This window comes from Mustela nivalis (genome assembly GCF_964662115.1).
Source record: "Mustela nivalis genome assembly, chromosome: 10".
NCBI lineage: Eukaryota > Metazoa > Chordata > Mammalia > Carnivora > Mustelidae > Mustela > Mustela nivalis.
The window spans coordinates 96,536,512-96,561,784 of record NC_139029.1 but is presented as its reverse complement, the minus strand read 5'-3'; the positions used below and the strand labels follow the sequence as shown (position 1 = coordinate 96,561,784).

Here is a 25,273-nt window from a genome sequence, read left to right as displayed (position 1 = left end):
GCATGCCTGTATTCCCTAAGCATTCATTTCCTCATGCTGATTTCATCTGTGTGATCAGCAGGGGGCATACCACCAAGTGGAGCAGACACAGGCACAACCCAGAACCAAGGGCAGGCATGGCAGGTGGAAAGGGGGAGGCTTGCAGCTGCTGACCTGGGCCACGGACATTCACGTCTAGCACGTCCACCTCCTGCTCCGCCTGTGGAGGAGTGAGCGCCAGCGATGGTGTCCTGCGGATATCTGCAGCCTCAAGGTGCTGCTGTGTCCATGGACGTCGATCAATGGCATCATCTTCCTCTGAGAGCAAAGCCTCATCTTCAGCCTGACAGGGGAAAACAGTGCTCCTTGTTGACCTGGCCCACCATTAGGAACTATGGACAAGGAGCTAGTCCAGAGTCTTCCACTCATTTCTCTCTCCTTCTATTCCACCCTCCCGGGCATCACCAACACCAGCTTCCTGATGCTCCCAGGAGGTGGGTCCTGTCACCCTCTTCTGCACCATCCATACAACTCTCTCAACTTCCTCATCCCAAACTCCAGGCTTCAGCCTTAATATGCCATCTATTTCACCTACCAAATATGCTATCTACAGATCCCCAAAGCAGCATTTCCTTGCTTCTGGATTTTTGCCTGTGTTGTCCCCGCTGTTTGCCATGTCTTTTTCTAACTCCTACCTACCCTTCATATAGAATTGGACTTTAATTCCTCTGGTGGGTCCCAAAAAGCACTCTCTGCTTACCTCTACTTAACTATTGTGTTAAGTGCTTACAAGGCATTACATGGCAGTCTCTACCACTAGAGAGTAAGGTTCATGAGATCAGGAAATAAGCCTCAGTCAACACCACTTCCCTGTACCTAACACAGTGCCCAGCACATAGCAAGGACCAGGGATATACTTGTCGGGCAATAATTACTATACTAATTTAAATAGCAGTTACCCTTTATTGAATATTTACTGTGTGATAGAAAATAGGTAGGGCACTTTACATGTATTGCCGTCTTATCTTCACAACTCCCTATTTTACAGATAATGAGGTACAAAGAATAATCATCAGGTACAAAGAAGTTAAGTAATTTTCTAGCTACCAAGTAGCAGAGTTTGGGATCCAAATCCAGTTCTGATTATAACTAAAGCAATGTTATTGCCGTCATCCAGCATTGCATCCCTGTATTCCTCAAGCATGTATATCTTCAAGCCACTTTAGAGTATCATGGATATATGCATATCCCAGCCATGTACAGGTATGGAAGGATGGTCTCCCTTTTTGTATCAGCTTCAGCCTGATCTACCTCTTACTTCTATATGGTTTTAATTTTCTGGATTCAAGATGCAGAATCTTCAAATTCAACGGTCACTGCCTTTCTTCTTCTGTGTATCTATATCTACAACTTCCTTTCTAGAAGGAATATCCAGAGAGGATAAGAGAAAGATCTAGCCAAAAAGGAAGTAAGTTTTAATACACATCAGTCTTTATTTGGCTACCATAAGCATGTTTTATTATTTTTAAAGAGTTCTTAGTGAAACGCGTATGGAGGAAACCCAAGGCCATTGATGACCTAACAATTTTTACCTTTCAGGACACCTGGGGTTAGCCATTGCCTGGGCAGCATACAAAGACTACCACCCTGTTCTCCCATTTGGGACACTCCAGATACCAAAAGACAGAAATATGAAGTGTGACCAGATAGTGCCTGACAATGGTGGATCTACCATGGCCAGCTTACCTTGGCTTTCTTTGGCTGAGGCCCTTCATCATCAACCCAATGTTCACTTGTTCCAGAACCAATAAGGTTAGCCTCTGAGACTTGCACAGAGAGATTTCTGAAAGGACAAAATTAAGAAGGGAAAAAACAAGAGCAGAGGTTATATTGTAAACTAATATAGTGGTTTTTAATACTTTTTCTATGGCTATCCTCAAAGATTTTCAGGGGCTATGGCCCAGAAAGGGTGGGTAGTATTTTATGTCCCATTGCCTGAGTAAAAGCCCTTTCCTTTCCCATGGATCAAGAGCTTACAACAAAAGTGTGCCTCTACAAAAAAGCTGAGCACTGCCACTTAAATAGGTACGGAACAGAAGCATCCAGATTCTATTACTTCATCGTCACTCAGCAGGAGTTCAGAATCATGGTCAAGTGTGATAGCGTGATATCGCCAGAGCTTGAAATTTAAAATCATAATTCAACAAGATCTCCTTTCTGATCTATCCCTGCTTTTTACTACTGTCAATAGTAGTTTGCTAGTAAACCATCTTACTTCAGTCCCACAGCATCCTGTCCCACTGGCTCACGACGCTTGTGATTGCTGGAGTCTCGACGAAGGGTAAAACCTTCAGGCAACCAGAGGGAGCCATGCTTACGCTTTCGTTTCGCCATGATTACTCCCAGCAGGATAATAAACAGGATAATGACCACAGCCACAGCAAGCAGATATAGAAGCTGAGTGGGTTTTGGATGCAGAGATTCACCTGGAAATGCAGAGGGACAGGGAAAGTGCTGAATAAACCTCTCAATATTAGTATAAATTCATTTAGAAGGCATGAATTGATTGACATCACCAGCCCTGAAAAACAGAGCTGCACATTGAAAAGTGTGCCCTTTTCTCCGTGCCCCCAAGTAACGCCTCCCCTGCCCCAAACTTTCCCCTTAACACCAGTGCTACTCACTGACGACAGACACAAGAGGGTAGGACAGGGTCCCCTGGATGGCATGAGAAGCCAGAAGAGCTGCTGCTGCATCTGTGTTCTTGAAACACTGGTCTGAATCTTGAACACACTGGCGGTTGTCAATTTCCAGAAATACCTTAGAGCTGTGGGATGCCAAGGGAAATGGTGAGAAAACAGAAAGGTGTCAGTTAAACAGTGAAGTTAAAAAGGATTACATGAGCCTTCCTTCCTCACCTTCAGCACTGGGCTCTCCAGCTCTGTGACACTTCCTTGAAAGATCTTAGAAATTAAGATCCTGTCCCTTCAGATCCTAACCACTAATTCCCACTTGGACTCTGCCTCACCTTCCTTGGCCTGGCTGAGTCTGCGCCTTCTGACTGAGGCAACACAAGACCAAGTGAGGAAAGTGGGTAAAGCTGGTCCTCATTCTCCTCTGTCTCTGCATCTGGATCCTAGCTAGCTAGAATTGTGGGATATACCAACAAAAAGTAGGGTGCAAAGACACAATTTAAGATGATTATAAAGACTTCTATGAATAGAAGGCAATGATTATTTCAAAAGAAGAGTAGTACTGAAGGGATCTGAGGCAACCCTGGCAAAGGGTTACGAATTCTGGCATTTGAGGAGGCCTCCCTGACATCCTGCCTTCTGCTTGCTCCAATGCACCTCTCAGGATACCAGGACCAAGGCAAACTTTAACTCTTAAACACACATACTGGCAAATGGGTTTGTCTTACTTGGTGGGCTGTTCTACTCCTCTGAGCTCTGCATTTTTACAGGTTCAGTTATAACCTCTGTGTATCAAAGTACTTAGCTTTATAAACTTGAAGAAGTTAAGAAGTAAGCTTTAAGGGCTCTAGAAACCAAACACCTACCCAGCCACCTCCTGTTCTTGATCATCAGGAAGGGACCTTCGAGTCATCCTCTGCTTCTTCATGGCAGCCGACTTCTCACCATAGTAGGGGTAGACCATGAGTGCCCCCTGCGAGTCCCGTTTAATGTGCAGGTTGGTATGGAGCAGGGTACCCAGTGCCCGCAAGAAGCTGCGGGCGTCCTGGAGCAGCTGCTCCGGGGGCATGAGCACCACTATAACCAGGGTCCCCTCTGCCAGGTTCTCTGGCCGGTCAGCAGCACAGTCCAGCCCGTCCCAGCCACACTCCTCACTGTTGCATCCCTGGTCACAGTGGTTGTCTTTGAAGTGGTCTGCACAGTATTTGTCATACCTAGGCAGGAGGCAGAAGCGGGAGAGAACAAGGAAACAGTTCAGAATAGACTGCCACATTATTTGGTTTTCTACTTGGAACTATTGTGGCTTTCCCCACTTATCTCCTATGGCCCAGATCAGGTCCCTCTGCCGAATCTCCTATCCCCGACAGCACAGAGTACATATCATCTAATGCTCGCCACAGGAGAAAAAACTCTGTGCTGCTTACTATGCTGCAGGGCTCACAGCCCCCCAGGCAGCTGGTGATCTTGTTAAGTCAGATTTGTAAGCAAAGCTGCACACCTGAAACAAATATCAACCAGGTGCACACTTCCTCTCTTTTTTTAATCCACTATCCCTAATGAGTTAACAGTGAACTTTTGGAAGTAAAAGGTGCCTCCAGGAACTGAACCATCAGGGCTCTACAGAGGATCGTGTCAGTATGGCTCATTTCCTTCCCAAACAAGACTGAGTCTTAGCTGTGGAAGGCAGGTGCAGAGAGGTGCATGCCATACACGGGACCAGATTGAAATCTGTGCCAGAGCACACAGAGTCTCTTTCAAATACTGGGAACAGGAAATTGAGTCTCCAAATCTAAATGCTGCACAAATCATTTCATCTCCCTCTCCTCCCTACTCCCACCCCTTGAGAGTTTTGCCACTGGTACAATTTGCCACACTGGCTCATTGAATTTGGGAGTCGACAGTAACTTTATGTGCTCTGACAAGTTCTCCAACCTCCCACGTCTCAGTTCCCTCACCTGTGAAAGACCAATGACAGTAATTATGCCTCATAAGAATGTTGAGAGCTCACTGAGGTTAAATTAAATGCAAGAGCTAAAAGGAAAGTTGTTATTTAACCATAAAGCACCTTGTAACTGCCATGGTAACGACTACGAGGGTTAACTAGCCTGATCTGGCTTATGCTTCCTGATAAGTCTAGATGGGGAAACCCTGTCTAAAAGAAAGGGACGGGGGTAAACAGAGAAGGGTACAGACCTTTTCATTCATCCTGCAGGCAGATTATGTGAGAGGCTGCCTGGGAATGGGTAACACCACTTCCAAAACTTATTTCCCCTAGGAGGTCGTGAGAGCAGCAGGTGAGAAGGCAGAGAAAGGCAGAGAGAGGGTGGCTGCACATGAGCATTCCTGGACCTCTGTCAGCAAGGGGGAGCACAGGGCAGCGTGCGGCGGGGCAAGGCTGACACCAGGAAGAGGGTCTCAGGGCACCAGTCTGAACAGCAGAGGCAGCTTGGGCTGAAGCCCTGGAGTGGTTAGGAGCAAGAACGAGGAACTGAGTTGTGTTAGTGATAGTCTCCCTCAGCTTCTGGGGACCCTGGACTCTTACTTGCATGTCTTGCTGCTCCCCTGGCATTCAAAATTGTCAAAAAGGCACTCGGCTGTGTTACACAGCTCATCACACTGGTTGTTGATGTAATCCCAGCAGGGAAGTGGGGAAGAACAGTTGGCCCAGGGGTTCTCCATGGTCAGGGAACAGTCACCCCCATCCCACTGGCAGGCATGGCTGTTGCAGGCCTCATCGCAGACGCCGTCCCGAGCTTTGTCGGCACAGTACTGGCTCAGGCAGGTGGCAGGAGGGGTGCTGGTGGGGGCCATGTAAAGTTCACAGTGGCTGCCCCAGAATGGTGGAGAACACTGGCAAGAGTAGTAAGGAGGCTGGCGCTGAGGATAGCAGCTACCCCCATGTTGGCAGGGACTACTGGTACAGCCTGATTCGCAGTCCTGGGGGTTGGGGCAGAAGCAGCGGGGTCCTGAGGCTGTGTGCACACACTGCTCTCCTCTCCTGCACTTCACTTGTCCGCAGCTGCTCTGGCATCTTGCCCCGGAGAATCCCTGTGGAAATCAGTGAACAAATGAGGATAGCAGGCCTCATTTTTCCTCCCAATCCCTTCTCTGCCATACCTCTAGACAATAAAGATTAGACACATGGCTAAGATCCCTCCACGTAGCCTCCTGTACCATGTTCTAGGAGGAAGCCTCTTCAAGGTGACCTAAGGTCAGAGATGAAGGTTCCATGGGATGAATGTAGAATTCGTTCACTTTAAGAGCTCACTTCTAGAAATTAAATCCACAGGTCATAGGTGGGATAAAACTCAGATAACACTGTATCTATAAGCAACTTCCCTAGCTGTCCTTAGACCATTTATATAATGGGTTTCGGGGCGGGGGAGAGAGACGTTATTTCCGGAGTCTGGAGCATCTAATAAGCTTTCCGTGTCATCTTATTCTTATACTTCCTGCTCAGCTAGACCAAAGTTACTGCACAGGTCTCCCTTCGCTACGTCCTCACACAGAGTGATCTCTGTTTTAGGGAGGTTTTAGCCCCTGGAAGAGGACAGAGAGTTTTCACACCAAATGGCTAAAAATAGGCTTCCTTCTAGTATAATAAGCAGCTTGCTCCCAAATAGTCCCTGCTAAGGAGTATAAGCAGAGTAGCATTTCCAACCAACTCTGCCCCAATCTGGGAGGCAAGACTACCCTCTGGCACACCCAGAAGCCAAAGACACTAGTCTTGTTTTCAAGGGAATATTCCACTACTTTCCGTGGATTTCTCTTAGTGCTTCTAAAGACTGAGAGTCATAGAATAGGGAGCTCACTCTTTCTGGGAGTATCTTAACAGCTTTAAATGGGAAACTCCAGCACTTTTTTGTGAAGGAGCTAAAATTAATCAATCTCCACACCAAGAAGTTCCAGATGGAGTGTGGAAAAATCAGGTTTAATCTCAGGCTTTGTCCAGACTGTGTAAAAGAGATCATGCCCCTTAAATAGACAACATGGCACTTACCGGGGGACAACGACAAATGAAACCATCAGGCATGTTGCTGGCCACAGCACAAGTCCCCCCATTCAGGCAAGGCATCTGGGGACATACATCAATGAAAGTTTCACAGTGACGACCTTAAAGCAGAAAATAGAAAGGCGTTTTAAAAGGGAGGAGTAGTAACTGCAGTTCCTCAACAGAGTGCTGTTGGGATGGGAGCTAGCCAAATGGTGAGGGATGGGGCAAGAGGTGTGAGCTGAGTCCTAAGCCCAAGGGAACATGAGAAGATGAGGAAAACACTAATTGGACCACCACTGGTTCAGGCCAATACCCTCATGTGTCTTGCCCACACAGTAAGTATATGTGGCACACATCCCCAACAGACTCACAAAACAGGGTGGACAGGAATGTGAAAAATCACTCTAATCTGACAAAAAGAGAAAAAAAAGAAAAGGACACTTCAGCTTTTTAAATTTTTTTGAAGATACTTTAGCTTTCATAAACCAAAAGAAACATTTACCAAAACCATTCAGTGCATTTTGTTAAAACTGTCAACTTCACAGGAGAGGCTATACCAGGCCAACATATCCAAGTGGTGATTTGTAGCTTACACAGAATTTTCATCTGTAACATCTCTTTTCAATCATTTTCTAGCCATTTTGTAATCTGAATGGCACTGCTTTAAAATAGAACTGAGTTTTTTCCAGAGTTAATTTCCTCTAGAGACAGTTCTAAAACAGAAGGCATCTAGATCGAGGCCACTGCTGCATGATAAAGTGAAATAAACAGCTGGAACCTAGGGGAAGACCTGTGGAGACACAGCTGGTGCCTCCTGGCAAATGGCAGGAGATGGGTCCCATCTGGCCCTCAGCCATGGACAAAGAGAAGAGGGGTTTTCAAAAGGAAATTTAAATAGTCATAGTTTTGGTCAGTCAGGATTAAGAGGCAAGGGTTACATGTGCCTGCCTCTTCAAATCACAGCAGCAGCCACTACCCAAGAGCAGCCATCACATGGACATGGGGCTCAGGGACAGATGGCCCCTCAATGTCCATCTCAGCAACCGCATCCCACAATAATTACACTCAGTGAGCTCAAGGGACTCTTTTCAATCACAAGTGCGGACAATGCATCACTACTCCTTCCTGGTGGTGGGACACAAATTCAAGGTTGTCTTTAATCCTTCCTTCATCTCTTTCCCTCTTTCTTTGTAGGTGCTTGTCAGGGTTTCCAGGAAAAGGAAGCCTCAGAGGCAATGAAAGAAACAGCAGCCTGGTTTGCTTCTCTGGCTTCCCAAGCACCTCATGGCCAACATGAGGCTGCCAGACAGACTGTTCACACTCTCTGTGTCCAACATTGCCCCAATAGGCATGATGTTCATAAGGGACTGTTTCTTTTTTGATATCGCATCCAGGCATCTTCCACAGTGCAAAATACCTCCCATTCTTCATAAATTACCAAAGTTCTTAAAGGTAACATCTCTTTAAAATTGGAAGAAAGGAGGTTTAGAGATGGGCTCACAATACAGCTGAGTCCAACTTGCCAAATTAGTACTCAGGAGACTACTGTAGCCTATCACCCGACTCCCAAGGAATACTACTATAGCATAAAGTCTGGAACGACTCCAGAAATGCCAGGCAGACTTCTGAGTATCTGATGACACTGCCACTGTTAAACACTATTGTAGTCCCCCAAAGTTGCCAAGCTGCCCATCTTCAGAAGTAACTAATAAGTGCCTATGACAAGAGCCCATTCTGAGACAGGACTTGGTCATCTTTATGCTTTGTGAAGATAAAGAAGCTTGAGAAGAGACTGGGAGCACAGCCAACTCTTAGCTGTGCAGGTAATACACCTGCAGCTTTCCAGTACATACTCTCATGAACTGGTTTTGCTTAAACACATCCCAATTCAGACCTACTCCTCTTACATGACTCAGAAGATCCTAATCATCTCTGGGTTCCAGACATGGAGAGAAGGGGAAGTGACTACCCAGTAACCCAAGTTATTACATGCCAAAGGAGACAGGGTGATGAAGCCAGAGCAGACTCTTGGTTTCTGAACACAAGACATTATTTTCCTCAGATGAAAGAGTTCTGTGGATGAATTTCGTGTTGGCAGCACAGCAATGTGAACATATTTAATACTATTGAACTGTACACTTAAAAATGGTTAAGATGGGGGTGCCTGGGTGGCTTAGTGGGTTAAGCCTCTGCCTTTGGCTCAGGTCATGGTCTCAGGGTCCTGGGATCGAGGCCCGCATCAGGCTCTCTGCTCAGCGGGGAGCCTGCTTCCCGCCCCCTCTCTGCCTACTTGTGATTTCTATCAAATAAATAAGTGAAATATTTTTAAATGGTTAAGATGGTACACACTGTTATGTGTATTTTGCCCCAATTAAAACGTGTTATTTTGCTTAGCCACTGGTGACCAGTAAGGGCCAAGGAAAAAATGTATTCAGGTCTTCACAGCATTCTATTTCTTTTTTTGTATTTCTGCTCTAGTATGATATCATCAGCGTATAACAAAAGAGAAAGCACCTCAGGTAAAACAAAAAAGGCAGAGGTAGACTCTAACATCCATGAAGCACAGACCTGAGGAAAAACTGCCTCCGAACTAAGCTGCCCTAGTTTTTCCCATGTAAGAAAATAGCTACTTTGGGTCCAGTAGGTGACATACGTCCTTCACTCAAATTTCCTCACTCAAAGCCTCTCCGAGGTAGAGTGCTGGTGGTGCTGGAGAAGACTCTCACCAGTGAAGGCGTTGCGGCAGACACACAGGTAGTCATTGGTTAGCTGGACGCAGTCCAGGCTGCCCTCAGAGCTGCAGGGGTTTGAGAGGCACTCGTTGATGTCCCCCTCACACCGCTCTCCGGCAAAGCCAGGCAGGCAGCGACAACTGTAGCCCCCAATCCTGTCCACACACTGACCACCATTAAGGCAGTGGGGACCCCCAGCACAGTCATCAATATTCTCTTCACAAAGCAAGCCTGGAGGAAAGAGAGAAGACATAGAGAATGATGACATTCTTTGGAACACTGCCTTCCAGCTGAAGAGAGTGGTTATTCAGGTTACATGTCTCAATCTGCAATGGGACCTTTCAGGTCAGGCAAGGAGAAGCTGCTGTCCTCCTGGTGACCAGTAAGGGCCAAGGAAAGAATGTGTTCAGGTCTTCACAGGTACTCTCCCACAGAATCCACCGAAGCAGTCTCCTGGGCAGTAGCCAGAATTCTTTGTTCCACCTGAGAGACGGGGAGACTGGAGCTCAAGAGACACCCAGCAATTTTCATTACTTTATTCCCATTATTCAAACTATAAAAACAGTTCAAAAGAGACTATTACAATCAGGACATAGATTATAAGTATGTAAAAATATTGGTAAGATCTAGAACTTAATTTTGAGTGATATAGTTAGGTTTTAGACCACTGACTTTTTTCCTGTAAAATAATGTTTACTAGTTGCTTATTTTTAAAAATTTTAGGAAAAATATTCTGTTGAGAGCTCAAAGGTTATTCCATTTAAAATAGCGCTCATTTAATGTACTATCGATGTAAGTGAGCTATCTAGTATGACATCTGTAAATATTCTTGAGAGTACAAAAGAAATTAATAACAATTCTAGAGATGATTCCAGGAATGATCTAAAAAATTATAAAAGAAAGGAAAACAGTTATGTATTCTTGTCACTTATAGTGGTAGCATACACTAAGATAAGCAAGACTATTAAAAAGGAAAAAGAGGGCATCTGGGTGGCTCAGTCAGTTAAGTGTCTGACTATGGCTCAGGTCATGATCCAGGGTCCTGGGATGGAGCCCCCCCTTAGGCACCATGTCCCTCTCTCTTTGTCCCTCCCCACTGCTCATGCTCTTTCTGTCTCTCTCTCAAATCAATAAATAAAATCTTTTTAAAAAAGGGATGAAAAGACCTCATTTTCAATAGCAATATCAAAAGACAAAACTAGAGAAATAATCTTAAAAAGAAATGTACTATAGCTATATGAAAACTTTAAAATAGCCCTGAAAGACACAAAAGGAGATCTGAATAAATGAGAAGATGCTATGATTTGGTTAGGAAGACTCCTCATCATGAAGATGTCAGTTTTCCTTACACAGATTCATAAATTTAATACAACCCCCATAAAAAAAGCCACCAAAATTTTTTATGTAATTAATTTTTAAATGGATAATCTGACTCTAAAGTTATATGAAAAAATAAACTATAACCATAGCCTGGAAAACCCTGAAAACAAAGTTCCTTAATAATTAAAACAGAGTGGTATTGAAAAATTAACAGAATAAAGCAGAATAAAGGAAAAAGAAATAGAAAAAGAAAAGAAAGAAAGAAAAAGGAAAAAGTCCAGAATAACACCCAATTACACAAGGAAATTTAGAATTTGATAAAGTTGCCATCTCAAATTATTGCATAAAAGGTCAAATATTCAGTAAATTGTGTTGGGAAAAAATCAGTAGCCATATGGAAAAAAGTGCTACAATATTCTAGTACTTGAAGAAAATATGGGAGAATTCCTTTATAAACTTAGAGTGTAGAAGGTATTATTGACTAGGATTCAAAATCCAGAAGCCATTAAAAAAAAAAAAAGGTTGATAAATCCAATCTGATTAAAAGGAAAAAGCTCCAAGGGTGCCTGTGTGGCTCAGTCAGTTGAGCATACGACTCTTGGTTTCAGCTCAAGTCATGATCTTGGGCACCTAAGACTAAGGCCCCCTTGAGCTCTGCATTCAGCGCAGAGTTTGCTTGAGATTCTCTCTCCCCCTCTCCCTTTGCCCCTCTCCCTGCTTTCTCTCTAGAATAAACAAATCTTAAAAAAAAAAAATAAAAAGCTCTGCATGAAAAAAATTATAAAAAAATTAAAGACAAGAAATAATATACTGACAATATTTTGTATCATACTTTATCTCTATAAAATATTAACATGATCAATGTTAATAGGGGAAAAAAGATATAGATACAAACAGAGAAACCACTGAAGAGGAAAACCAAATGACTCATAGATGAGAATACATTTATCCTGACTGAGAAGAAGCCAGTATGCTCATATACTATGAATCAGTAATATTAATCTAAGTTACAAATGCACATAATTCTCTAATCCAGCAATTCCATTTCTGTAAATTTGTCTACAAATATACACATGCAAGAAACCCAAACTTCTATCACTAGGACTTTGGTTCTATATACTTCTACTCAAAATTCTACAGGATGAAAAAAATTAAGGAAGTTCTATAAATTGATATGGAATCATCTCCAATTAAGTAAAAAAAAAAAAAAAATCAAGTGTAAGAGTTTATCTAATACCCTATCTTCAAAGTAAGAAGAGGGGTAAATAAAAATATCTTTGTATTTGGCTTCTATATATGTAAGGAAATTCTGAAGGGCACATAAAAAAAAAAAAAAACCTAGATGATTCACAAGAAAATAAAACAAAGTGGAGGTTATTTGCTTGTGAAGAGGGAGAACTAGGTATAGGGAAAGGGAATGGAAAGAGAATTTTCATTTTATGCTTTTGTTACATGTGTGTGTATTTAAGAATGTGTGTCTATATGTAAAATTTGGGACATGTGCATAGATTACCTATTTGCAAACCGTAAAAAACAAGACAGTAAAAAACAAAACAAGTTTGTGATCCCACTGACACTGAATATCTGGTAATTAGGAGCTGCTAGTAAAATGAACACTGATGCCTAGAGTCCCATCAGAATGGAACCTGCAGTAATACACAGACCTATTAATTGAGAATGAGCTCAACCTCTGCCCGAAGCAAGGTAGTAGGGATACGCACAACAGTTGGCTCTGGACCTGGAACCAGGGGTGCCCCCAGGCCAAGATCCAAAGTGCAGGAGTACTGAAATCATTGTGATAACTCTCACAATGAACTTATAGGATTTGACAGTCCCCTGGAGGCTGACCAATGGCCAGAGAAGTCAAGCCAGGAAAAATAAATACCAGTCTACATACCTAACCAAGCACACATAGTATGGTAACTCAATGAATTCTAAGCATGATAAACTCAAAGAGATCCAAATCTACAAATATCATAAGCAAAAGGTCATAAGACATAGACAAAGAGAGCACTTTGAAAGTACCAAGGGAGAAGCAACTTATCACAAACAAGGGATCCTCAATAAGGTTAACAGCTGATTTCTCCTTACAAGACAAAAACAAACCCTGGAGGTCAAAAAGCAGTAGGATGGGGGCACCTGGGTGGCTCAGTGGGTTAAGCCGCTGCCTTCGGCTTAGGTCATGATCTCAGGGTCCTGGGATCAAGTTCCGCATCGGGCTCCCTGCTCAGCAGGGAGCCTGCTTCCCTCTCTCTCTCTCTGCCTGCCTCTCTGCCTACTTGTGATTTCTCTCTGTCAAATAAATAAATAAAATCTTTAAAAAAAAAAAAGGCAGTAGGATGCCAACAATGAATCATGGAACACTACATCAAAAACAAATGGTAACTGACATTAACATAATAAAAAAATTATTAAGAAAAAGCAGTAGAATGACATATTCAAAATACTAATAGTCAAAACTAAAAGCAAAACTATTGTTTAAGCCATCCTTAACAAACAGAAAAGAGAACTTTTGTTGCAATATAGAAGGGTCCATTCTAGGACTAACATCTGTAATACATAGAACATTCATGGTATAGCAGAATTCTTAGAGTGCAATGATATCTATGTGTTCTCCCACACCCCCAGTCTCTCCTGGAGTCAGATTGAGACCATTTTACTAATTCTGGCCAATGTACTATGAGCAATAATGATGGGTGTCATGTCCAGACTGAGGCAGGGAAAGCTGCTGCATGACTACAAGTCTGTCTCTCCTCCTCTGCTGTGGAGGCCTTGGAGGCCAAGTGCTTACAACCTCATAGCTAGAATACAGAGACACTCTGACTTTGAGTGACAAGCGTTGTTGTGTCAAGCCACTGAGATCTGAGATTTCATCTGCCACCAGAATTGGAGCTTTCGTCAACAGTAAAAATATCAAAAGGAACTAACTAATAATGAATCAAAATCACTTCTACTTCTCTTTCAACTATTGATTTCTAGAGCAGAGAACTACTCCCCTTTTCACAGGACAAATCTTCCCGTATTTAAAGGTTGTTTCTCTTGAGTTTTCTCTTCCCCTTTAACCTCATTGCTTGATTACTATCCTATCAGTGGGGTACTCTCCTATTTTAAGTTAGTCAAACCCTGAACTCAAGGAAGGTAAATTATCAAAGCTCACTGCACAAATGTCTAAGAGAGTATAAATACTTCCCTGATATTCTATTCTCTTCAACACTGAGATGAATTTCTCACCATTGTGGATGGGCTCAGCTTTTTTCTTTTTACAGGCTGCTCAAAAAGGTTATAACTACACCTCTTCTAACAAAGAATACTCCAAGCTCTCTCCAGAAGATTGTTCAGAGGCAGGGGCAATGCCCACAGTACACTGATGTCCCATCGTTCAGTCTAGGGTTAGCTCCGTAGGCTTTACTGCAATTCTTAGTCAACAGCCTTAGGGCATTACCTTCCACACCTGCGCTTATGAAAATAGGCAAATGTTTTCATTTCATTCAATCCCCTACCTTATCGAGGCAATACTTAGCAAGTTTTAAAAAATACAGAAGCTAGTAAATGTGAATTATCTATTCAAGAGACCACTAGTTATTTTCCGTTGAAGCACCAAGAAATCTTGCTAACCAGGTTAATCTTGTTGCAACACTGCATCATTTCCACATTCCGTGTTTCATGGGACAGACGATATCAACAACAACCAGAAAGAAAGGAGAACATGAGTCAGAACATCAGAGCTAGGCAAGAGATGAGAGTGCAATGGCCTGAGTTACTGGAATCCAGAACTAAATGCTTAATATTTTAAAACCTCCTCCACACTAAAAATGGATTTACAACATAAGAAAATGCCCTAGATAGAGACGTTTAGGGCTGATATCATACCTCGAGTGCCTGGTGGACAGGAACACTTGAAGTGGTTCACAAGGTCGACACAGGTGCCTCCGTTCTGGCACGGCTGATTCTGGCACTCATCTACTTCATACTCACAATTGACGCCCTGATACCCTGGGACACACTGATAGGAATAAGCGAATAGGAAGAAACATTGGATAATTGTTGGAAACAGACCACCAGAACAAATGAAATCCGGAAGGTTACTGTATACCTCTGCCCAGCTGTTACCGGCCCCCACCCAGCTCTTATATGCTTCTCCAGCACCATCACACGCCCTACCAATCATCTGGTGCAGGGCCAACTTGCAGCATACTGATACTGACATCTTCCAGTTGAAAAGCCACTTTATAACAAAGGCAAGAACTCAACAATCTGAGAAATATTTCAGAGTTGACACCTGTGCAAAACTTTCATCACTCCTCAATTTAGGTTTTCCCATCTTTCAAATATGCATTCCTTGGTATGCAATGAGGACCCTATGACTCAGTCCAAGTGTATGTGTGGACAGTAGTAAACGTGCTGCATTTATTGATCTCTGGATTCAGGAAACCACACATATGTATGAGAAACTGGCTGAGATGGGGGGGGGAGGGGTTGTGTTAGCTAACATAGTAGACACAGGGGTTTGAGGGATTTAAGGGCTGATCAAGGAAAAAAACCCTGACTGTGAAGTGGCTTTATTGGGTAATACTTCGACAGGTTTGCATGTGCGGGCATCCCTCACAGCATGAAACTGTCCAGAGCAGACAAGAAGATAAGGAAAGGAGGGCAAGTGAATTCCAAGGGAAGGGGGTAAGAGTGAGGGGGCTTACATGTTTCGTGCAGCCAGGCCCCAGTCTTTGGGTCAGAGAGTTCTGAAGGGCAGCACTGGTCTGGGGTCTTTAGGTCCTGGGGCTTACCTATGGCTTGCAGATATTGGGTGCAGTTTTGTAGACTATGCAAAGCAGAAAGGCTCTACATGGCTAAAAACATGCTTTATTAGGGCTATTTTTAGAAAAACTGGATGTGTAAAAATTTTTGTTTGGTCCTGGTGGCTTTTGAACTAACAGGTCTCAGCCCTCTCTGAAGGAATAACTGTGGGGCCAACATAAAGAGACCCATCTTTAGCTCATTTTTGAGAAGTAAAACTTTTCTCAGTGGTCCTGGGTGGCCTGAATTGCTGTCAAATACAAGTCTCTGATGTCTTGTTTACATCTTGCTCTACCCATTATCAGCGCAACCATCAGGAAGACAGTGCCATGTTCCTTCATAGACACACACTTCCTCAGACATATACATGTCATACTTAGTGTGATGCTACATGGAACAGGCTAAGCAACTTCGGGACATACCTCAAAGTGGCTTCTCCTATCTCAGCTGCTATTCAGGAAAGTGCCAGGGGCCACTGAGCTACTGGCTAAATGTGCACTCTGGCAGTGAAAGTTGGCTCTGAATCCTGAGGCAACTCTATGAAAGTGAGATGGCTTCAGACCTCTACAAAAATACCTTACTAGAGCCATGTGAACTTATTATACAAGGGGATGGAAATTGGTGGTGGTTGGTAAACAATATATAATGGTGATTGGTTAAAAAACACAGCTATAAATTGTAAAAATAAGTCACAAGCAGCTAACTTCAGTATGTTAGTGCTCACAAGACCTGCGCCATCTTTGGGAGGTCTCTGACATCTGCCCACTCATCTCACCTCACATCTGTACCCGCCAATGAAGTCCCTGCAGGTGGCTCCGTGCTGGCAAGGGTTGGACGAGCACTCATCGAGCTGCTCCTCACAGTAGCTCCCAGTGTAGCCCAGGGGGCACTGGCAGTGATGCGAGTTGCCAGCATTGATGCAGACACCGGAGTGCTGGCACAGGTGGTCAGTGGACACCCCTAGGAAACCGAGTATGAGAAGAAACATCACAGAAGAGCACCCGTGTCAGGTTCAGACCAACTAATGGTATTCTTATCTAGTTCATGACCCTCAGCACCAGATTTATATTGAAAATAAACCAGCCCTGGGAGTCTGGGGGGGGGGCTCAGTTAGGTGTCTGGGTTTTGACTTCGCTCGGGCAGTGATCTCAGAGTTGTGGGATGGAGCCCATGTTAGACTCCATGCTGAGCATGGAGTCTGCTTGAGATTCTCTCTCTCCCTCTCCACTCTCCCCTCCCCATCCCTTGCTCTCTCACTCTCTCTAAAATAAATAAGTAAATCTTAAAAAAATAAAATAAAATAAAAAGAAAAAAGAAAAGAGAAGAAGTAAGTCCTGAAAGTGGAATATACCTTCATTTCATTTTACATACTTTTCTTTTTGGAATCTCTAAGCCTGTGCCTCTGCTTTTTCACCTTCCATATCAGACCCTTTCTGTAGAGCCCTGCCCACCAACCACTGTCTGCTCTCCCATGATTAACAATAACTGCCCTAAAATGCAGCTAGTTGGCTGATACTTTGGGGAGTGACCCTGGAGCCTGAAGAAACAGAGCTCACCTCTGTGGAAAGCTGCCACTTCACAGGACACATTAGGCACATCACAGTAAGCACCAGCCCATCCAGATGGACACAGGCACCGAGACTCTGCTTTTTCCTGAATGCAAGTACCTTTGTTTTTACATGGAGACCGACTACAGAGGTTCACCAGGGTCTGAAACAGAACAATACAGCAACATCCAAATATCAAAAAAGAAGAAAATAAGTCACACACACTGAATTTTAAGAATCAAAGGAGAGCACACTAATTTAAAAAAAAAAAAAAAAAAAAGAGGCCTCAGTCACATCTTAAAATAGTCCAATGTTCTCAGGTAATCCAATCATTTTACAAAGTCTAATTCTTCTTAGCTCTGCTATTTAAAAGGTTCTTACCACAGAAGTTTAAGCATTTGAGGGAACCTAATAATTTAAGTTATTCCCTATGTTATGATTATGTCCAGATCTGTGGCCACCCTGCACAGCCAGAAAGAAAGAAATTACAGCTGTCAGACAGGTCCATAACACCTGTGCTAGTTCTGTGGGAGAAATCTACAGGGGTCTCAGTCAAATCTATCCAGGTGAATATGAGTAAAAGGACTTAAAGCCTGTTAATAAACCTAAAAGTTGTCAGGAAGCTTATTTAGAGGGGAGAAAATCAGGCTTATGAAAAACATGAGGCAAAGAATATGAGTGGACTAGTCCTGTAACTCCATAACTTGCATGTGGTGACTTGATCCCCGGGGAGAGCACGGTCACACTCATGGAATGTCTGTGAAAGAAGGTGCCAGTGCGTTTGGGTGGAGTACGCCCTGCTACATGTAACCTCACACTGTAAGAATGAGCAAGAGCCCAAGGAAGGATGTCCTTCTGATCCATAGAACTAGCATCAAGCTGTTTAATTTAATATGCAGAAGTAGGTTATTGGCATGTCGAATATAACTAAAGCCTAACTGAAATACACATTCTAAATCTAGTTAAATTTGGCCACTTGGTTCTAAATTCTCTGGAGTTCTATCATCCTATCATTAAGAGGTGAAAATAGCATAAAATTAAATACAATGTGGGGTGCCTGGATGGCTCAGTTAGCATCTGACTTTGGCTCAGGTCATGATCTCAGGGTTCTGGGATCAATCCCCATGTCTAGCTCCACACAAAATGGGGAGTCTGCTTACCCCTCTGTCCCTCTCCCCATTCATTTGTTCTTTCTCTCTCAAATAAATAAATAAAAAATAAATAAAAATAAATAAATACAATGCTGTTTGGTATGCAACTCTGGAAAGATTACTTTGTCCCCTTTGGGACTCAGTTTCTTCTTTCAAGAAATGAAAGTTTGCCCTTGTTGGCTCTGAGAGTCTATAAAAATGTAAAAAAAAAATTTACATAAATAAATTTAAAAAAACTTTTGGCAAGCTTGGTTTTGAGAATATTACAACACTGCAAGACATAATAATAATCATTATTTTCTGCCTAGATACTGTATCTGATCTTCAAAGACTTTAGACTGTTATCTTCCTTTTTGTATTTCCAACATAAATACTATCTATGCACTTATTTTCCACATGTATTTCTCTGCAATTCTTGTTAGCCTGTTACAACCATCTCATGCTTGTAAATCGATATAATCTTGCCAGTGTCACCATTTTGGAATCTACCAGCTGTTAAGAAGTTATGCAGATTTATCTCAGAGACAGATTCTGAGAGCCAGAATTTATCTCGGAGACAGATTCTGAGAGCCAGAATCTTCCCTTTTAGGAGGGGCTTATTCTGCTTAGAAGAAAAATAAGTGTAATATTCAGCTACTCTGAGGGAGCTCAATGGGCTGAAATTTAATTACCTGACAGTTTTTCCCCGTGTAGCCCAAGGGGCAGGTGCAGCGGTAGGTACCCAGGCCATCAACACATATTCCTTCATTTAGGCAGGGATGAGAGCTGCATTCATTGATCTCATGGAGGCAGAAGGGGCCAGTGAAGCCCACAGGGCACAAGCAAGTGAAGGAGTTAATCCCATCGACACAGGTGCCACCATTGAAACAGGAGCTGAGAAGCAAAGAAAGCAATGCCAGCTATGTAATCTGATTCCTCTGACCTGCTATTTAAAAGTCAGTTTCCTAGAATCTAACATGTTACAGAGGCAAATACTCCTGAGCATCTTAAACTCCTAGATCTAATAAATTTTCTTTTTCCAAATTAGACTGGGTGTCAATGAGCTTGAGTCCCAGATTCATTTCTACAACCAAAAAGGTTACAGGAGTAACCTGTAAAGTGAGGGTTTCCAGGTTTTACCCAGTCCTGTGGTTTTCCATGTATAACATTTCACTTTATCCCTAAGTCAATTTAATTTATAAGAAAAATGCTTAATAAGTAGGTCTGGACTCTAGATTTCTGAAAGAGAAACAGAACAAACTTGTTGAAAAAAAAAAAAAAAACCAACAACCTGGAAATTACCAGAGAGTAATGAAAATCTGGGGGGGGGGGGGGGAAGGAATTTTAAAATGTCAGCTGAAATGAACAAGGGTCCAAGAGGAGAATGGAACAGCATTATAACTTTTCCTATTCCCTAAGCATAAGAAATAAATGATGGTCTGTCCCACTAAGCTTTTCAACCTCTGACCTTTCACCTGCTAACTACACATTTACAGGGCATCAGGAAGTAGGCAATAGAAGACAAAGCAATGGGACCCAGGTAGCTACCGTTACCCTGTGCTGTAACCACAGCATTGTGCTCTATAGTTTTCCCTCCTTTCTCCATTCTCCCCATAAGACAGTGGTGGCTGTTGAGTGTATGGGTTGCTCACCTCTCAGTGCACTCATCGATGTTGTTCTCACAATGGACTCCATCAAATCCCAACTGGCACTTGCAAGTGTAACTGTTGACATAGTCAGAACAGGTCCCTCCATTCTTACAGGGTTCACTCAGACACTCATTCATGTCTGTTTGACACTTATCCCCAATAAAGCCAGGATTGCACAGGCAGGAGAAAGTATTCATTCCATCTACACAGGAACCTCCATTCTGGCAAGGATCTAAGTCATTACACACAAGAATTAGAGCTCGGAACTATAGCATCGATTTAATCTTAGACCTAAAGGTGAGTGACCTGAACTAAGTCACACTAAGAACAGTAACAATTCTCACTTTTCTCTACTTGTACTTTTCTTTACAGGTATTTTGCCTTGACTCCACCATTTACGAAAATGAATACAGTAACACTTACCTGAGAGTCTTAGCCTATTTGATAACTGGAATGAACTATGCACACGCACCACTAGCAGTTTTGCAAAATTAAGAGTCCTAAAATTTATAATGGTCGCCCACATTTGCTAATCAAGTATGTGTTTCCAATATACAGAATCTCAAAAATACCAGTAAAGACTTTCAAAAGGTGTATGTGGTAATGGGAGTGGGTGATGTAGGATAGCATATATACTAAGCAGCCCCCTGTGTTGATCTGTATTTCCTATCTTTGTCCTCCCTTCATCTTTCATTTTCTTTCCTTACCTCTTCTCTTTCCTGTTTGTTTTTGTTTTCTATAATCAGGAAACATTAAAAAAAATTCTATATTGCATAGATCAACTTTAGAACACTTTAGGCTCACAGCAATTACTCAACAAATTTTGAGCTTCTATCACGGCACAGTCTTCCAAAATATAGATGACATATATTGCAAAGACTGGTCCTCTACATAAAAAGAGAACTAAACAGCAGGTGGGTAATGTAGCCCTGATTTGATAACAGGCTTATTTAAAACTTACTCATCTATTAGGTTAATTCTACTTTAAGGCTCATCTGCAATCTTTACTGGAAAAATTGTAAAAATGATTATTATTCCTTCTTATCCACAGCATAGCACACTGTAATTTCCATAATGTCTTTCAGGAAACTCACCATAACTTACTGAATTATTATAAATTAATTATAAAAATTTTAAATATTGGAAATTTTGACTCATAAAATAATTAACGTGGAAAAGAAATCCAAATAATTTGATCCCACTCCTTTAAATTTCTCCATCAACTGCTGTGAAATATTTTTCTTCACTACTTACTATACAATGTTGAATTTGTCTGCATATCTTTCTTTGCCAATAGACTATGAGTTTCATGAATGTAAACACTGAGTTTTATCTACCTTGGCATTGCCAGGACCTAGTTTGGTGCCATCCATATGGTGATCTGATATTATGTATGCTGTGAATTAGGTGCCATTACTCTTAACACATTGTGATAACCTTGTTTGAAATTTAATGATTTAATCACCACACAAGTAATTGAGTACTGATAAGCAGTGAATACTGATAAGTAACTGAGTATATCACATGCGTGTGATGACAATGTCAAAGCTGGAGAAAGAATCAGAAAGATAAGATGTATGTGGAACAATCCCAAGAGTTTACAATAGGATGAGAATAGTTAATGTTCATGACAGTCAAAATGAAAAGACCTCCTAACTAAGCACTAAATAGGATCCTCAGAGAATACTATCTCAGTAGTGAGCCATTTTAGTCCTAGACTAAAGGCTGTCTGGACCTAACAAATCCTGAAGAAAAGACCCAAAGGATCAAACTGTTTCCAAATGGTCCATAAAACAAAGTGTGAAAATACTCTGAAGATCTTTGTAAAAGTCTAGCATCCAATAAAAATTTACCTGGTAGGCAAAGAAGCAAGAAATACAACTCATGATGAAGGTACATGTCAAAAATAGATACAGACCCAAGGGGGCACCTGGGTGGCTCGGTGGGTTAGAGCCTCTGCCTTCAGCTCAGGTCATGATCTCAGGGTCCTGGGATTGAGCCCCGCGTTGGGCTCTCTGCTCAGCAGGGAACATGCTTCCCTTCCTCTCTCTGCCTGCCTCTCTGCCTACTTGTGATCTCTGTCAAATGAATAAATAAAATCTTAAAAAAAAAAAAAAAAAAGAAACAGATCCAGGAATTTCCCATATGGTAGATTCAGTGTGAAGACCATAAAACAACTATGATAAACATACTCTCTGTATGTTCAAGAAGAAGAAAGCATGAACATGAAAAGGAGAGAGTTAAAGGTATAAGGAAAGACTCAAATCAAACTTCTAAAGATAAAAATACAATGAAGAAAAAAAATAGTATTGAATGAGATTAGCAGCAAACAAAACACTATAGAGGAAATGACCAGTGAACTTGAAGATATATCAAAATATCTTCAAATAATAAAATTATCTAAAATGAAACACTGAGGGAAAAAAACTCTATAAAAAAAATAAATAAGTATAGTATTGTTGAACAGAGAGACAACTTCAAGCAGCCTAAAAGATGTATGATGAAATTTGTAAAGGGGAGCAAAAAAGTTTTGAAAAAAACAGTGCTTGAATATTTTCCAATCTGGACCCATATATCCCAAAATGTCAATGAAACCCCCCTCCAAAAGGAACATGAAGAACAATAAGGGGCATTATAGTCAAACTGCTAAAAATCAGTAGAAAGAAAATACCTTAAAAATAGCCAAAGGAGAGAAAATAATATAAAGAAACAAATATAAGAATTATTGCAGATTGCTCCTCAGAAAAAATCCAAGGTAAAAAAGAATGGAAGGATGACTTGACAGTGCCGGAGGGAAAAGTCAACTTAGAATTCTACTCCCTATGAAAATATCTTTGAAAACTGAGCCAAAATAAAAACCTTTTCAGACACAGAAAAGCAGAAAGAATTAATCACTAGGAGATAAGCACTACAAGAATTATTAGATTAATTTCTTCAGGCTGAAGGAAAGTGATGCAGATCTATGCAGAATGCAGAAATGCAGATCTATGCAAAAGAATGTAAAACACCAGAAACTATAAATATGTTCTTACGTATAAAGATTATTAATTTATTTTTACATCTCTTGAAATTTAATTGACCATTTGATGCAAAATTAATATTTTGAGGGATTATGATACATTTATGACAACAATGGAACAGAAGGCAGAAGTGAAAGTATAAGAATACTTTCTTTTTTTTGTAAGGTTTTTTTTTTTTTAATTTTTAAAAATATTTTATTTATCCATTTGACAGAGAGAGCTCACAAGCAGGCAGAGAGGCAGGCAGAGAACTGGGGGGGGGAAGCAGGCTCCCTGCTGAGAAGAGAGCCCGACACGGGGCTCGATCCCAGGACCCCGGGACCACGACCCGAGCTGAAAGCAGAGGCCCCAACCCACTGAGCCAACCAGGTGCCCTGTTGTAAGGTTTTTATGTGCAATATAAAGTAGTAGAGTTGAAGGTAATCAGTTAAAGTTGCATACTGCAAACCCAAAACCACTGCTACCACCACCACCAAAAAAAAAAAAAAAAAAAGATACAGTTAATGTGCCAGCGGGGAAATAAAATGTAATCCAAAAAATGTTCAGTTATTTCAACGGAAGGCAAAAAAAGAGAGGAAAATGGAAAGAGAAGGAAAAAGATAAAGTAAAATGTAAGATGGCAAATACTGAACTCAGTTTAAATGGTATGAACACCTCAATTAGAAGTTAGACACTGTCATATCAGAGAGAAAAAGCAAGACTCAATATATGGTCTCTAAAAAAACATACTTTAAAGACACAGATAGGCCAAAAGGAAAAGGATGGAAAAAATTCCCAACAATAATCAAAAGAAAGGGAGGGTAGTTATATTAATATCAAACAAAGGAGACTTCAGAACAAGGAATATTACAAGGGTTAAACAAGGTTATTTCATAACAAAGGACTCAATTCTTCAAGAGAACATAACAATCTTAGATGTTTATGTACTTAAAACCAGATCTTCAAAATACATTAGGCAAAAACTGACAGAATTACCAGGAGAAATAGACAAATACACAATAATAGTGAAAGACATCAATTTCACTAATTTATAGGGGCGCCTGGGTGGCTCAGTAGGTTAAAGTCTCTGCCTTCGGCTCAGGTCATGTTCCCAGAGTTCTGGGATTGAACCCCAAATCGGGCTCTCTGCTCAGCAGGGAGCCTGCTTCCTTCCTCCTCTCTCTCTCTCTGCCTGCCTCTCTGCCTACTTGTGATCTCTGTCAAATAGGTAAATAAAATCTTTTAAAAAAATCACTAATTTATAGAATAAGCAGAAAGAAAATCACGGAAGACCTAAAAATACTATTAACCAATTTGAATTAGTAACAGCTATAGAACACACCAAGAAACAGCAAAACAGACATTCATTTCAAGTGCACACAGAACACTTACCAAAACAGACCACAGACTAGGCCATAAAATATGATTTAATACATTTAAAATAATCCAAATAATGCAAAGTACGTTCTCTGATCACATGGAATTAAACCAGATATCATAACAAAACTATCTGGAAGCAATCAGCAACAAAAGATACTTGGAATTAGCAACAATATAGATGGAGCTAGAAAATATAATTCTAAGCAAAGTAAGTTGGAGACAAATACCATATGGATATGATTTCACTGATATGTGTAATTTAAGAAAACAAATGAATGAGCAAAGGGAAAAAAGAGAAAGAGAAAAGGAGAGAGAGAAAGCAAGAAAGCAAGAAACAAACTCTTTACTTTAGAGTTACCAGAGGGGAGGTAGGTGGGCAAATGGGTCAAACAAGAGATGGGGATTAAAGAGTATACTTACTATGATGAGCACTAAGTAATGTGTAGAATTGTTGAATCACTATATTGTATAACTAAAACTAATAGAACAATGTATTTTAATTATAATGGAATTAAGATTAAAAACTTGATAAAAAAGATTTAGAATTAAAAAACACACTTCCAAATAATTTATGAGTCAAAGAATGAATCAAACTGGAAATTAGAAAGTATTCTGAAAAAAAAAAAAAAAAAACATGATATATCAAAATTTGTGAAATACAGTTAAATCAGTGTTTTGGGAAAAAAACATATGGCACTAAATGTTTATTATGTTAGAAAAGTAGAAAGAAATAAAATCAATGGTCTACGCTTTCATCTTAAACTAGAAAAAGAAGGGCAAGCTAGATCCAAAATAGGAAGAATAAAGACCAGAAATCAATGAATTAGAAAACAGCAAACCAGCTGAGAAAAATATAAAACTAAAAATGGGTTCACTAAAAAGATTACTAAAATCAACAATTTTCTACCAAGAGCAATCACAAAGAAAAGAGAGATGTAAATTACCAATATCGGAAATCACCAGAGATCTTACAGTAAAAGTACAATATAGGAATATTATGAATGCCAATAATTCTGACAATTTAAAGAAAGTAAAACTAATGCTCTGAAAGATACAAAT

At 41.2% G+C, this 25,273-nt stretch overlaps 1 protein-coding gene across 1 annotated transcript in view; it reads right to left on the bottom strand.

Moving 5' to 3' along the window:
* Positions 1-25,273, bottom strand: part of NOTCH2 (notch receptor 2) — a 168,907-nt gene that overhangs the window by 8,225 nt on the left and 135,409 nt on the right. The window contains exons 18-30 of the mRNA XM_082685214.1: positions 19,839-20,067; positions 18,879-19,080; positions 17,066-17,219; positions 16,285-16,469; positions 14,589-14,721; positions 9,393-9,629; positions 6,673-6,785; positions 5,215-5,720; positions 3,539-3,886; positions 2,664-2,806; positions 2,255-2,465; positions 1,726-1,822; positions 154-322 (exon numbers count right to left, since the gene is read on the bottom strand). Coding sequence (XP_082541340.1) covers positions 154-322; positions 1,726-1,822; positions 2,255-2,465; positions 2,664-2,806; positions 3,539-3,886; positions 5,215-5,720; positions 6,673-6,785; positions 9,393-9,629; positions 14,589-14,721; positions 16,285-16,469; positions 17,066-17,219; positions 18,879-19,080; positions 19,839-20,067 — 2,727 coding nt within the window. The remainder of the gene's footprint in view (positions 1-153; positions 323-1,725; positions 1,823-2,254; positions 2,466-2,663; positions 2,807-3,538; positions 3,887-5,214; positions 5,721-6,672; positions 6,786-9,392; positions 9,630-14,588; positions 14,722-16,284; positions 16,470-17,065; positions 17,220-18,878; positions 19,081-19,838; positions 20,068-25,273) is intronic.